The sequence below is a fragment of the Ochotona princeps genome, chromosome 20 (assembly GCF_030435755.1).
Source record: "Ochotona princeps isolate mOchPri1 chromosome 20, mOchPri1.hap1, whole genome shotgun sequence".
NCBI lineage: Eukaryota > Metazoa > Chordata > Mammalia > Lagomorpha > Ochotonidae > Ochotona > Ochotona princeps.
Genome location: NC_080851.1, coordinates 13,404,721 through 13,421,060, shown reverse-complemented (window position 1 = coordinate 13,421,060; position 16,340 = coordinate 13,404,721). Strand labels below are relative to the sequence as shown.

The window sequence follows — 16,340 nt, the reverse complement described above, 5'->3', positions numbered from 1 at the left end:
TCTCTTTCAGTTCTGTATGTTGGGTCCCCTTGATTGGCTACTGCTGCTTTGTTGTATTCCATTTTTGTAAAGAATGTCCCTTGTGGCTGATTCTGGAGGCAGAGAGGCTGAGAAAAGCACCACCAGTGCCTCTCTGACACTCCGCTTTGCAACCCACAGCAACCAACAGCAACAACCCTTTAGCCAGGCTTAGCTTAATTCTGCATACCGACTGCTAAGTCAACACAGTTATTGCAGACCACAGAAGTTAAAGGCGCTATGGAAGATACCAGCAGGGCCTGGCATGGTAGCCTCGTGACTGGTAATCCTTGCCTTGTAATGTGCCGGGATCCCATTCGGGCACCAGTTGGAATCCCAGTGGCACCGCTTCCCATCCTGCTCCCTGTTTATGGCCTGGGAAAGCAGTCAAACATGGCACAGGTCCTTGGGACCCTGTACCCACGTGAGGATGCAGAGGAGGATCCTGGCTCCTGGCTTTGGATCAGTGCGGCTCCAGCCATTATGGCCACTTAGGGAGTGAATCAGTGGACGGAAGATCTTTCTCGCTGTCTCTCCTCCTCTCTGTATATCTGATTTTCCAATAAAAATAAATAAATCCTAAAAAGAAAAAAAGATACCAGCAAAATCAACAGCAGCATTTCGCAGGGCTCTGTCCCATAGAGGAGGCATGAATGCAAGGATTCTATGGCCAGGCACATGCAAGAGTGAATTCTGACTCCACTAGCTTATTGATCTGCTGGCAATGGGGAAACGGTACTCTTGAATTTTTATTTCCTTCTGTATAAAATACATAAGCAATATTGTCTATATCCATCTTTTAAAATTATGAAGCAATGCACAGGGAGCTCCCAAGAGCAACATTTCTACTTTACTGCAGATTCAAAAATAACCCGGCTGCCCTCTTTTCTTTCTGTCCCTTTCTGATTAAAAGACTTTCTTCTTTTTAAACAGGATATAGTCACCTTCAACGATACTTTTCTTGACTCATCCCTCAATCTACATGGATGTCTACCACTGGAGAAATGCTGCTTCTAAAAGCAAAGGAGATTACACCTACACTTGCCACTGAGTGTAGTTGCGCAACACCATGCAGCACATCAAACTCTATTGAGATCTGTGGAAACTTTCTAGATACAGGAACATTTCTTCCTCTTTGCTGTTTTTCTCCTTTCAGCTTCTTGGAAAATTGGTGTGATAGCTGGAGTTTCAATAACTATTTTCTAACTACTAGGAAATAAGAATGATATGATCTTGGCCTTGACATCCCTGAGCTCCTGAATTAAGTTTTCAATTGTCTCACCATTTTTTTCCAGGGGAAAAAATTAAATCCCAAGTTGTATTAATGTCTCTACAGCTCTCAGCCTAACACAATTCTCCATCTGACACTCAATGACTTCAAGCAATTAACCATAATTTCCTTCCATTTTACATTTAGGAAACTAAATGTCCAGTATATATCGGACACAGTATAAACATATACACAAATACATATTGAGCCACATAATTCTTACGGTAGCACTGTTTATGTGTTGTTGTTCCCATTTTATACCAAAGGAACATGAAAATCTAAAAGGTTGACTGCACTGTTGAAGGTACCACAGCGGTATGTGAAGAAGGCTATCAGGTTCCAGCTGATGGTAACGTTTACATTCCTGAGCTATGCATGCCACAGCAGGTGCTCTGTGAATCTGCTAGAGTAAATGAGGAATCATCATTACTGCCAAACAATCTCTCTAAATCACAGAAGACACCATTTCTATATTCTCTGAACTACAATAATCCAACAGGTATGCGACCTAAAAGTATACAGTAGTCCCATTTTATGTACAGTTTCACCTTCAGCTTTAGTTACCCAACTGTATCCCAGGAATTATTAAATAAAAATTTTCAGAAATAAACAATTCGTAAATTTTTTATTGCAGCATTTCACAAGTATTCTATTGTATCAGTTATTTTCTTACTGTGCTTAATTTATAATTATCTGTTCTCTTTATTATAAATATGCATATGCAGGAAAAATACACACATGTTTATGTGCTTGGAATATGCAAACACACACACAATTATATATAGGGTGGCAGGCTTGGAGTTCACTGGGGATCTAGGGATGCTTCCCCCACACATAGGAGGGGGATATTTCAATATCTAAGGTACAAAAAAAAGGGTATGTAGAAGGAAAACAAAAAGTGGCTGATGCATCAAGTAATGAGAGATACAAAGGCATGGACACACCAGCCGAGAGCAATGGGACCAAGGAAATGACTCAGACGGGTGGCTCTTTTCACCTGCATCCTCTAATTGATCAAGCCCCTGAAATCACATCAAGAGTAGAAACAGCATGCAGGCAAACTTCACTGGAGACAGAGGCAGAATTGCCACACACAGGCCAAAACCACACACATTCTCACAAGAAAAGACCTGCGTGTCATTTAATCATGCAAGATTTTTTTTTAAGAATACATTTATTATTTTGTTCGTTTTACTGACAAAACAAAGAGACATGCAAAGATTTTCTATCCCCTGATTCACTTCCCAAATGCCCACAAAAGCCTGTGCTGGGTCTGACAGAAGCCAAGGAGGCCCAAATCTCACCCAGGGCTTCCAGATGGGTGGGATGGACCCAAGCAGTTGAGCCATGATCTGGTGCTTCCCAGGGAAAACATCAGCAGGCCACTGGATCACAACCAGAGGGACCAAGACTTGGATTCAGGCACTCTGCTAAGGAAGTAGGTGTCCTGAGCATCATCCTAACTGCTGGGGCAAACACTTGTCCCTAATATGACTTTTTCAAAAGAAAGAGGTACAACAGAAAACTGAAGTTGGTGGTGATGCATATCACATGCAATCAATCCAAATTAAAATATGCTTTAGATTATATAAATTTATTCTATGTATTATACAAATATATATGTGCATATTCTAATACTTTTCTCAACAAAACAGATCTGAAGAAGCTAAAAAGATTCACGGTAAGTCCTAGAAAAATGACTACGGGCATTCACTAAGAGGAAAATGATGTACATAGATATATATTCCATACAGTTTTACATGACTTCTAAAACCCAGTTGTAAATATAGGTATGAACTTTCTCCTGGCCAAAAGTAAACAGAGAAACAGGACAAAGTAGAAACCTCACAATGGCCATGAGAAAAAGAGATTATTCACTTTCAGTTAGTATAAAAGCCGTAAGAAATGAGAAGAGCTAAAGTGGGCCCTCACAAAGAGCAGTAATGCAATGTGCTGTGCCATGTCTTGGTAACACCTACATAATAAATGTCAGAGTGTATTCCACACAACAGCCCCTCACAGGTATTCAATCAAACCAAAAACAGGTAAGGGGAGGCCACCTGCACAGGACTACAGCAATGAAACACAAGTATGCAGCTCTCTGGTGGGTGATGGGTAGGCAGAAGTGAAGTGCAAATTCCACAGTATCTTAATGAACAATCACATTGCTTGTTCTGCAAATACTCTCCAACAACAACAACAACAACAAAGAATTCTTAAGGAGTAGGGTTATCAATCCTTTTCATCTTAAAAGCCCTGAGAGCATTTTCATGGCATTTTTTTTATTATTATCATGAAAACGGATTTTCAGTTCATTATTACACTGCTCCTCAGTTAATGTCATTCTTTTCTCTCTCAGTAATGTGGTATAAAAAGGTAGAGAAAATGCTCACCATTACTTAAAGTCAAAATTATAGCTTTTAGCTTTTATGCTAGGAGGTTTTGGAACATATAGATTTTTCTCTGTTACAAAACCGTCATTAGAGAAAATTTATGAATTCACATCCATAATGATTTCTTAGCTAATTTAAAAAGTGCTATGTGAAAGGCATGTTTCTAAGCATATGAAATCCTAGAAGTAATGATCCCTGTGCAGTTGAAAACTGAACTCCCATCTTTGAACAGGGTGGGAAGGATCAAAAGTTCATTGTAAACAAATGAAAAAAAAAAAAAAAAAAAAACCAGGAATGGAGCATGCTACATCTGGAAACACAAACTGTATGTAAATTTAGCTGAACATCATTAAAATTTTTTTTGTACTCATGTTATTGCACAAAGAGAATCCTCAGTAAGGCACTAAGTGGAATACTCAGACAGTATCAAGGTGACCATAAACATAACTTCTTTCTTTTTCCATTGCCTGAAGATTCAGCTGAAATTTATCCTTTAGCAGGAATTTCTAGGTGTGTTAAGACACCATAAATATGGCTGTACTTTAATTGAAAACCTCTATGTAGTCTCAAGAATTAGACTAAAATATGCACCGAAGGTGGACAAAATAAGGATCATTTGCTGCTAATTAAAAATAGGGATTAGAAAAAAAAAAAAAAAAGACGTCTGTGGGAAATAGAGAACAGTTGTTCTCCCAACATGGACTTCTCACCCTGCTGATTTTGTGATTTTTTTTTAAACCTACGAAAGTGAAAACTGGAAATAATGACAGAAAGGTGATAACCAAAATATAAACAGAAAATTCTATGTGATTTTTACAATAATGCTTTATAAATTAAATACATATATAAATACATGTAGTAAACAGAAAGCATTTTCACAATTTGATTCTGTCTTCTGAATATATATAATTAATACAAAATCAGAGCCAATTCAGTTTCACAATGGAGTAACAAGGTTCCAGTTCTTGGATTCTAACCGCAATCAATCAACAGATGAGGTAGGCAGTTAAAGCTGTGTAGCTTTAACAAACTATGATTGCTAAAGTTAAATAAATATTACTGTGGTCATTTTAAGCTAACTAGCTTGATCAAGCAGAGCTACAAAAGCAGCAGGTTAACCGATTTCTGGCAGGGACTAATTGGCGCTCAACAACAGACTGTGTACACGAACAGAAACATTGCGTAAAACTCACATTACTGGCTTGCCCACACCATATGTGCATTTTGGATGGAAACAGGGACAGCTCTCATACACCTCACGTGGTTTGGCCTACTGGCTGCGATGAATGAATATTATGTTTCAGAGTGCTGGTGAACCCCCAAAGAAACCAGAACAAAGCACCAGAATTATGACCTTTCAATTATAAGATTTCCAGGAAAACTAAAATTAGGACACAGATGCTGTAGAAACAAAAATGTACAAATACCAAGTTACAGAAAAGACTTTTTTCAAATGTTGGTAGGAAAGTCTTAGGTTTATTCATCTGAGCTGTGTTTTGGGAAAATAACATATGCTGAACTGAAGCCAAACACTAAAGCCAAGAGTCTATACACTTAAACAAATAATTATAAAGTAAGTGATGTTCATTGTTCTTTACCTGCGCGGAATTGACCATTTCAAACCCTAGCCAGGACAAGGATCTCTGAAATGAAGTTTGCAATCTCACATCTACTGCTAGGACTGCTGAACTGTTTCTTCCCAATATACATAAAGCCTGATTAATCAATGCTTAGAATGCCTTCATTATGCAGCAAAGCCCTGCCTCCACTCCCTTGTCCCACTCCACCCCACTCAACCATTAATGCTGGCATGTGGTGGCAAAACTCCAATTCCCTTCCCAGAATAGTAACGAGCCATGATTTCTGGGGAGGTAAAGATCTCAGACAACACATCTAAGCTACCTTGTTCACAGACTACAAGCTGAAGCTGAGGAGAAGTCCAGCAACACGTCCTAAGTCACACAAGATAAGCAAAGGAGGTCAACTGCTCTAATCCAGCAACTCAGGGAAAACAAATGTTAGAGAAATGCATTCTACAAAATCTTCCCAGAAGGCATCTTGGGCAAGAGAATAAGCACATTGAGGAGTTATATTTACCATTTAAATAACAGACCATGTAACCATCTAACTGCACTTCTCTTCCCCCAAGAAATCAGAAATTTGAGAGGTTTTCTTTTAGGAAAGACAAAAAGGGAGTAAAGCTTATTTCCCTGATAAAATTTTATTTTCATAAAATAATGACAATAAAGATAGAAATCAACATACCCAAATAAAGAACCTAAGCATCATTAGCTATAATGGAAGTAGTTATATTTTTAGCTAAAATGCACAATCCAACCAGTGGCCCACAAACTTTTCTGGTGGAAAAATACATGTGTCTTTACAAGTAACATAATGACATTAAGAACCTAATGAAAAAAGTTTGGCTATATGATTTCCAGTTTGACATGAAGAATAACTTCCAAGTGACTTCACTCCTCTCCCTGCTGGAAAGGTCCTAGGGTGACAGGGGACAGATGTTTTGACAAACAGTAATCAGATGTAGTACACAGTGATGAACTAATTGAGAAATATTATACCAAGATGAGCATGGAAAGAAAATGCCAACAAATCTTCTTAAATAACATCTTCAATAGACTGTTCCTTTCTTCCATACTTCTACTAGGCAAAAACTGCCCTTGGGTGAAGACACAGTTTTCTTACCACAAATGTTACAGTTATTTAACATGCAAGATTCATTCATCACAGATCAGCAGACCAGAACACTGGAAATGACAACTTACTCTGTGTATCTGTCATCCCCAACACAGCTACTCCTAATGGTTTTGTGTATTGAAATAAACTTTCCTGCATGGATTTTACAGGGCAGCAATCACGCTGCAATCCTACATATAAATCTGTATGTATTATAATTAAATTTATCAAAATCAAGTATCTTTTTATTAACAGCTCATCATCAATGCTATTTTTATAAAAGCAAAAGTATTCCACTCAGTGCATATGCCATCACTAGTTCACATAAAACTAGTGAACTTAGAAGATGATTTTCTTAGAATAGAATCCTAAAAATGGAATTACTGTCAACATATATTAACATCTTTCTGGCTCTTACAATACTTATTGCCAAAATGTTTTCCAAAGATAGTTGCAGCAATCTAAACTCCCTTCAATATCAATACACATTATTTGTGCATTTGGAATGTGACTATTTTGTGAGAATAAACAGGTTCACAATCATCTTTGTGCTCCCAACATTTTACATGCACCTACTAACACAGCATCCTATATTAACAACAACAACAACAACAACAAAAACTGAAGAAAAACCCAAATCTTGGCATCCAGTAAATGAACATTTGCTCTACTGGAAATTATTCTTGAGATTCAGCCCTTCTAACTTTCTTTATCCTACCTCAACTTCAAATCTTTCCCATCCAGAATCCACTTTTTAACAGAATAATCTTTGTCTCTTCTTTAAGGAATAATAACCAAAGTCTATATCATATGGAGCTCATGAAGCTAAAGGACATTTTCATCAAATAAAAAACTAACAAAAGGTCCATATAGCTCTGGGAAGACATGAAGCAACTACAAAAATACAGCAGAAAAAAGAAAGCATGCTCCATATACATATTTATTTTTTTAAAAAATCAGCTTTAAGGTTGGTGAGAGCAGGGTGATGAAGGAAAGGGGAGATGCTGCCCAAAGGATAAACATCTACAATTACATAGAAGGAACTGACTTAAAAGAGTCAATACCCAGAATAACTCTAGAATAAACAATAAGTCATTCTGTTTTTTAAGATTGTTGTTTTAAATTTTTTCACCAAAAAGGAAAAAATAAGTATATGAGATTTTTGTTAATTAACCTGGTTTAATTATTCTATATTTTAAACATATATGGAAACTTTGTACTTTATGATATAAATATAACCAATTATTATTTGTGAATTAAAAAGTTTTTTAAAAAGAACTGAACTTAAAAATAATTTTTGTTGCCTAAATTACTAAACTTTGAATTCCAAATGTAACTCACTCTGTATCTACACAGTTTAAAAGATTCAAACTTTTTTTACAATTATATACAAATGAGACCCCTGGGTACTGAACTGAAAAGCATGCTTGAAATAAGCTGAATAAATAACAACAATATACCCCAAATCCTTACTTTGCTTTCCATGGATTCTAATATCATGCACTTAACAATTTTAGCAAAATATTTTTTGCTGCTTTTGCTATTACCTTAATCACCATTTTTGCAAATGTTGTCCATTGAATTTCCTAATACAAATTGGCCATAAGACTGTGTTTAGATCCCCGTTAAAGATATTTATATTAAACATGCAATAAGCTATTAAGGTTAACAGAAGCTGGGGGGATATTAGTGCCACAGTTTATTATTATAAATAATTTTTCTGTCTTCTGTCAGTATAACCACAGGAATATTTCAAACCACCAGCTGATAATAATCTTTATAAATCCTACTTTGCAGCTATACCATCTGTTAGTTATTATATTTTATATGTGTCTCCATATGCACGTGTGAATTACTTACCACTTATGATAAATATACAAATGGAATTATGGTTTTGTGGGGAGTTCTTTACTGACCTGTTTTTGCATTTTGTTATCTTCAGGCCAGTAAATAAATTAAAATAAATAAAAATATTCGTAAGTCTTAACAACTAAAAAAAGTGCAAATCTAAACAATCATTTTTCAGTTACAAATATAAAAAAATTTAAAGTTCAACAAATATTTAAGTGTGCTAAAAATATTTGCCAAACTAGGTTAAAATTCACAGTCACCAAAATTGGACAAATTTTGCTAAAAATGAAATGTATTCACAACTCCCCAAATATATCTACCACAAACAAAAAGCAGAGGTCAGCTAGTCATTTTCATGATGTAAGACACTTTCGAGACTACCAGCTATGAAAAAACAAAAATTTTCTTATTTGCAATGGGTCATAATGGCAAAAACTCAAAACCAGATTTCCCACTGGTCTCTGGGTTTAATCCCCCAGAGTTGTAACAGGCTTCCTAGACTGGCAGAAGGCAGTAAGTTACTGCACTGTCATTACAGCTCACTATCAACATTCTCCCAGGAGGGCAATAATAAAAGAAGGAACATAATGATATAGATAATCTTTTTATTGGATGGTTAGTTGAAATTTTAAGTTTTCCTGTGAGGCCAAGGACTAATTTTAATAAGTCCAAACTCCTACTCTATACACCAAAAACATGGCAAATTCTGCCAAAGTCACCAATGGCTCATGATAAAACAAAAACAAAACAACAACAACAAAAAACCGTTTGTTGAAGAGAGATACAGAGTAAGAGAGACAGAGAGCTTACATCCACTGATTCATTCCACAAGTACCTCCAACAGCAGGACTGGCAGAGCAGAACTTGGAAGCTAGGAATTGAATCCGGGTCTCTATGTAGGGAACAGGATTCATTTGAGTCACGGCCATTGTCTCCCCTGATCTGCACTAGCATGAAAGTGGAGTTAGAAACTAAGAAGGAATGAAAGCAGGCACTCTGCTGGTGGGGACAGAGTTGTCTTAACTACTAGGCCAAACACCTGCCTTGCCAATGGCTCTTCAAAACAGACAAAAGTACATCCCGAGAAAAATCATGTTTGATAACTAGAGAGTTCAATGATGTTGCTGTAAGTTAGTCTTATCCTAAATGAGGATATCTTGGGATTATTCAAAGGGAACTGTAAGGTACACGAGTATTAACTGATTTAAGCCACATTGAAGGAAACCTTCCACTACTTTAGGAGGGGTAATGAAGAGACAAACATACAAACATGTTCAGGGTATTTTGAGAAATGATGATTGTTTGGGGGAATGAATGCTGTATTATTTCAGTTTCATGGAATGCAAAACCTCATTATTATTTAGTGCAAATAAAATTATGCTTTTGTTTATTTCAAAATATCTCATAATCCAACAATGGAAAAATTAGCCTACCAAATGCCCAAGTCAGACCATCTTTTTAAACTCCATTCTATGTAACAAAATTTCCATGGTGTTGAGAGCTGTATTTGAATAGAGAATATAGCTTTGAATCAGACATGTCCCACAAAGTGTGAGGAAAAATACCTTCAACCATTCAACAACATATTTTAACATCCATTAAAATCATACTCTTGAAGAGGTCCAGCTACAACCATTTCATTTTTAACTGTTTATTATCTGTCATGTTGATTCAGGTGTATAAACCACTTTCGTACTATGATCTGCTTCCATATTTCTAAAAATGCACTTAAGGAAAAATTTCTTTTCCCAGGAATTTAACCTTATAAAAATGAAGTAGAGTAATTCGGAAAAAAAAAAAAAACAACATGCATGGTTCTAACACATGAAAATCTTTCTTGACTTCACCTAAAAAAATTTCCCTTTCCATCAAATTTCTAAACTATCTTTGCCATTGCAGTTAGTATTTCTTTATATTAAGCTTTGCATTGTAGTGATTTACTGAATTTTATAATTTTCCATAAATACACAGAGAATTCTTACATCTGTGAACATGGGTCACCAAAACTGACAAACCCCAGTTTCATTCCTTTATTTGAGCTTACCAAAACTCCTACTTTGGTCTTCTGAAAGGCACTTATTATTCCAAATAGCCCTGAGAATGTGAGTTATACTCGGGCAACCACAAAGGTTATCTTTCGAAGCTGTTGATTTTTCATCTACTTGAAAGACAGAGCGAGACAGAGATCAGTCTTCTGTCTGCTGGTTCACTCCTCAAATCCTTGTAACATCCAGCTCTCCCACATGGATGGCAGCAAACCAAGTACTTGATGATTCCCACAAAGAATTAGCAGGCAGCTGGATAAGAAGCAGAGTAGCCAGGACTGAAACAGATACCCCAACATATGTGATGCAGATCTCCCAAGCAGTGGCTTGATTCTCTGCATTACAGCATGTGCCCCATGAATGTTATCTGCAAGTGTTATAGAAATCATACTAATTTTCAAATATGTTTTTATTCCAGCATTTTATTTATGGTCATTAAATTAGTGATCTTTCTATTACAACAGTTATAATCTCTTAACAAAATTATTTAACTTTTCTTTATTAATATAGCATGCCAAAACAATGTATGTTAATGAGATTTTAAATAAATAACTCACAAGAAATATACGAATTAACAACTTTGTAGTAGCAGAAGATATAGCAATCTGTTTATAATGCCTATTAGAGGGCCTGGCACTGTGGCTCAATGGCTACTCCTCCAATTCCAAGCACCAGGATTCCACATGGTTGCCAGTTCGTGTCCCAGTTGCAGATCAGCTCGCTTCTGGCCACTGCGGTCATTTGGGGAGTGATCAGCAGAGGGAGGATCTTTCTGCCTCTCCTTCTCTATGTAAATATGATTTTCCAATAAAAATAAATAAATGTTTTTAAATGAAAATATGCCTACTAGAAACATATGTAAGCTAATTTGAATGTTGCAGCATATTTTAACCAACGAACAAAATTTACTAATATAAGCAAAATTTAAGGAATAAACAGAATTTACTCATAAGATCATGTATTTATTCAGTTACCCATCCAGGAAACATTTATAAGTTATTTGTTCACACCAAATGTGTCTAATAGAATCTCATTTGCTGAAGTCATAAAACTAAATTAGATATAGTCTTCACCTTATGGGAACTAATAGCATAATAAAGACATGAAAGAGAATTTACATAGTAGAGGACTTTGAGGTACTCGAGAGAGCTGAGAAAAAGGTTCTTCAAGGGAATGATTTTGAATAGAGTTTGGGGTTTAAGCTCTATTGGCAGCAGTTTTGCAAGTGTAGGAGACAATCTGGCTTTCTTCTTTAGAAAGAGATTTGGGAAAGATTATGCCAGTCTACGTTCAGTCTAGTGAACAGTTGTGGACATAAGTGGGCTAGCTGAAAATAGATCTGGAAGATGTTTGGTGGAGAAAACGAACAGGATCTGATGATAGAGTTGATGAAGGAGCAAGCAAAATAAGTCAAAATGGCATTTAGGCCTCTGACTTAGCAGATGGATGACAACATGAAATGAATTCCACATGATCACTTCACAAGTATTTGTTATATTCTGTCCTTGTAACCCAACAGTATTCTAGGTGTACCAATTCTATCTGCCTTTAGTCACGGAGGGCCAACAATAAACACAAAATTTAATTGAAGATAAGATAAATGAAATTGAGGAAACAGGGTTATGTGATGGTGACTGGGGAGAAGGATATACTAACTCGGTTGGCAGTCATGAAAAAATGATTCTTGAATGATAAAAAAAGTGAGGGCTGTGAAGCTCAAGTCAAGAAGAAACAGCAACACAAGGGTAAGCTGGGAAGCAGGCTGACGACACCAAGAGACAGCAGGCAGGCCAGTGTACACAAATGGGTGCTGGGCTGGTACACAGCAAAGAGATGGCCTACTGGAAGCAACTCAGCATTTAGTCCAGGGGCAGCTGAGTTAAGCCTGAGTGTGATAAGATTTATGATCTATTTTAGATTTCTGTCTGCTCTGTGGAGAAGGGACTTAAAAGGAGAGTCTTCATAGAAGTGATGGCTTAGCCTTCCTAAGAGAATCACAATGACAAGAAGCAGATTCCAGACAAACAGGATAATATGATGGACTTGCTGATGACAGGAGATGGAGAGTCCTGGGAGAGAGAAGCCTGAGGAGTTTAGGTCTTGAACCACTACGTAGATGTTGATCTCATCAGGCAGAGATCAAGCAAGCTTGGTCAGACACACTCTTCAGGGTTCTATGTTCGAAAAAAAGCCTGAGCTGTCTAAGAACTTGGACATGAAACATCACATGACCATACGGACATGATGTCTGGAGTCCACAACACAGATCTAGTTAGAGATCTACTCTGAAACCCCCTGGCTCTACACGGAACCTAAATGCTTTCAGACTGATTAACACTCATTAAGGTAGAATACAGGAAGTGGAGAATATGAAGAAATATTTTGATTTTGGGATTTCTAAATGAAAAGAGTAAGTGAATCCCACAATAGAGACTTGAGGTTGAAACAAATTATTTAGCATTTTGCAGCAAAACTTATGTAAGGGATCTTTAAAGAGTTATGGAAACTGCATATTCTAGAAAAAAAACTTACCCATATATTACAAAATTTCTTTGCACCAAAGTCAACATATTTAATTCCATTTCACCATAAACTTCTTGAAGTTCCCTTTAAATACTCTCAGCTTTAATTATATATCTTATACTAATGGAGAGATTTGCAAGTCAAACAACAATGAGCTAATTCTAAATCTATGGAGATTATAATATCAAATGCTTATTTCTTTAAGAATCGATCTCGGAAATCTACTAATCAACTTTTTAAAAAATATCAAGTTCTGGGCCCGGCAGCATGGCCTAGCGGCTAAAGCCCTAGCCTTGAATGCACTGGGATCCCATATGGGCACCGGTTCTAATCCCGGCAGCTCCACTTCCCATCCAGCTCCCTGCTTGTGGCCTGGGAAAGCAGTTGAGGATGGCCCAAAGCTTTGGGACCCTACACCCGCGTGGGAGACCCGGAAGAGGTTCCTGGTCCCGGCATCGGATTGGCGCACCGGCCTGTTGCGGCTCACTTGGGGAGTGAAACATCGGATGGAAGATCTTTTTCCCTGTCTCTCCTCCTCTGTATATCCGGCTTTCCAATAAAAAAAAAAAAATCTTTTAAAAAAAAAATATCAAGTTCTGGCTTTGGGGAGTGACCAGGGCATTAGGCCCAAGCCATCAGTCATGGAATTAGTGCGTTCTTAAAGGGACCTGAAAAAACTGGAGTTGCCTCTTTATTAACAGGATTCCACTTACGTAACCAAAAGCAGGGCCTTGCCCGGCCTCAAATGGGACAACATCTTAATCTCAGGATTTCTAGCTTCCAGAATTGTGAGTAATAACTTTTATTGTTTACCAGCAACTCACTTGGCAATATTTTTAGCTTGAACAGATTGACACTAAGCAATGAAAATCAGGAATCATGAGCAACAATCTTGATGATTATTTCTCAAGTACCAAAATATATCCATCTTTACTATCAAAGATGCAACCACTCATGATCAGCACTCATTAAATATTTAAATAAAGGAAACAGAGCTGTTTCCGTGCATAAACTAGATATTTATCTTTGTATTTGCATCCACTTCCTTCAACACTGTATACTTGGCACCTTCTATGGTGCCTTCAGTATAGTCAGCGTTCAATCAGTGTACAAAGTAAAATTTCTCTTCTTAAAATAAATATTCTCCAATTATAACTCATGGTTAGGTTAACTCATCCATCTAACAAACAGTTTTCACTGTGTAGGCAGCTGCCAGGCATTGGGGAAAGCAGTGAGAGCCAAACAGGACAGGCCTCTGAATTCATTCTAACTGTATACAGAAATACCCTTACACGCAGAATTTCAAAATTCATGGCCATTTCTTAAACTTTTGCATTCCACTTATGTCTTATGATTATTTAAGGGTTAAGTACAGCTAATATATCTCTATCTCTACATAGCACACAGAAGTAGTCATCCTAACTACATTGCCAAGTACTCTCAAGGAACAATTGGCTTGCTGATATGAAAAAGAACAAAGATCCTGCTCTTGCGTAGGAATACTTTGACGGACTATACTTTGATGCTGGAAATAGTAAGGGAATACAGTACTGAATTCACTAGTCCCAAACCTTTCTCAATAGGGTCATAAATTGTGAATTAAGTCAAACACAAAAAACCTCAAAAAGTGTGTGAAAAATGCAATTAAAAATCTTTTGAAATCCATGCTTTTTTTAAAAATATGCATGTTTTATACACATTTTGAAAACCTTCATATGAATAGATTGTGCTTTTTTGGGAGGTAGAGGAGGCAAAATAAAATGAACTTAATTTCATTGTCCATGAACTTTTTGAAGTACATACACATTTTAGAAAGTAATGAAAGAAAATAGTCCCAGCACTTTAACTTAAGGACTATTGTACTTTTTTTTGTAGAAAAACTTTTCATTTCTAACACTAGGCAAAGACTGGCACTTGGGAAGTCACCCCCTGTGCTGCTCCACTGACTGGCAAATCTCCTGCGTCTCAAGGCCTGCATACTGTCTTCACAGCGACAGAGAAGTTACTATTTGTCCTCAAAGAGTATATACAGTCATTGAAGAATTTGGACCACTTGTTCAGTTTCACTCCCCTCCAAAAACAAAACAAAACAAACAAATAAAACCCTTATTGTTTTTTGCTTACCTCTAAAGGTGGATCACCTTCTACATCTGTAGTTTTATCTTTTTGCTCATTTGCTGTGTCTCCTATGAAGAAAAACAAAAACAAAAAACTTTACCATGCTACTGAGACCAGATTATTTTCTTATGATTTGAACTAACATTTGCTAAAACATACTCTAGCAGCAATCGCTGTTTGTTTTAAAAAAGTAAACCAGCTAACTTTTTTTTAAGAATTCTTTTTTTATCCTTTTTTTATCCTTTTCTTATTGTTTTATGACACCATTTGATAGGCACTGGGGTTTCCCTTCCCCCTCCCCACTGTTCTCCCCTCCAGTCTTTTTTTTTTTTTTGCATTTTTTACATTTTATTATTACTGCTATCATTTTATGATACAGTTCCATATTCCCTTATCCCCTCTCCAATTCCCTCCCCCTCACCTAGTTCTTCTATATCATTGCTAACATATACTTCTTCATACTCAGTCATATGTCCATTATTGCGGGCATGGACAACGGCAGAGAGTCCAGAATCCTATTGTCAAGATATAGTAAACAGTTTCATTGTAAGTCCATCTTTGTCTGGAAATAGAGATGCATACCACACTGCATCCTCACATCTGGATGTTAGTCTCCATTTCACAGCTACTGTACATCCCCTTAAATGAAAAGTCATGATACAAAATCAATAATAGAAAGAAAAATAGAAATTTACAGTGCCATGAAGTTAAATGACATGTTACTAGATATGACAGTCTCCATTACACAGCTACTATACATCCCCTTAAATGAAGAGCCACAAAACAAAATCAACATCTGGGAGAAGAAAGAAAGAGTTTTGAAGAAACCAACAGAAAGCAACAAAACCCATGTGATACAGTTTCCGCTGGTCTTCATTGAAGTGTATCTCCTCCAGAAAATAAACAGATGGGTTTTGTTTTTTAATCCAGTCTACTAATCTAAGCCATTTACATTCAGAATTTAATACGTATGGATGGTACTTTGGTCCTGTCAGTTTAGGAATGGGTTGCTGATTGGTTTAGTCTTCTGTTGTCATTTTAGTGGGATGTTCTTCCCGTTTGCCTTTGGTTTTGGTAGGTGCTATTCCTCTTCTCTGTCAAGAAAACAACTTGAAGTACCATTTGTAGGGCAGGTTTGGAAGAGGCAAATTCTTTTTTTGTTTTTTTTAAAGATTTATTTTTATTGGAAAGCCGGATATACAGAGAGGAGGAGAGACAGAGAGGAAGATCTTCCATCCGATGATTCACTCCCCAAGTGAGCCGCAGGTGAGAAGTGGAGCCGCCGGGATTAGAACCGGTGCCCATATGGGATCCCGGGGCTTTCAAGGCGAGGACTTTAGCCGCTAGGCCACGGCGCCGGGCCCAATTCTGAGATTCTTTCTTCTGCTTGCTTCATTCTATTTTGGAGACTCTCTACTGTACTTTTAA

The 16,340-nt window shown here is 37.0% G+C and overlaps 1 protein-coding gene across 1 annotated transcript in view; it reads right to left on the bottom strand.

Moving 5' to 3' along the window:
• UMAD1 (UBAP1-MVB12-associated (UMA) domain containing 1) overlaps positions 1-16,340 on the bottom strand; it is a 167,712-nt gene that overhangs the window by 34,937 nt on the left and 116,435 nt on the right. The window contains exon 3 of the mRNA XM_012926156.2: positions 14,919-14,980. Coding sequence (XP_012781610.1) covers positions 14,919-14,980 — 62 coding nt within the window. The remainder of the gene's footprint in view (positions 1-14,918; positions 14,981-16,340) is intronic.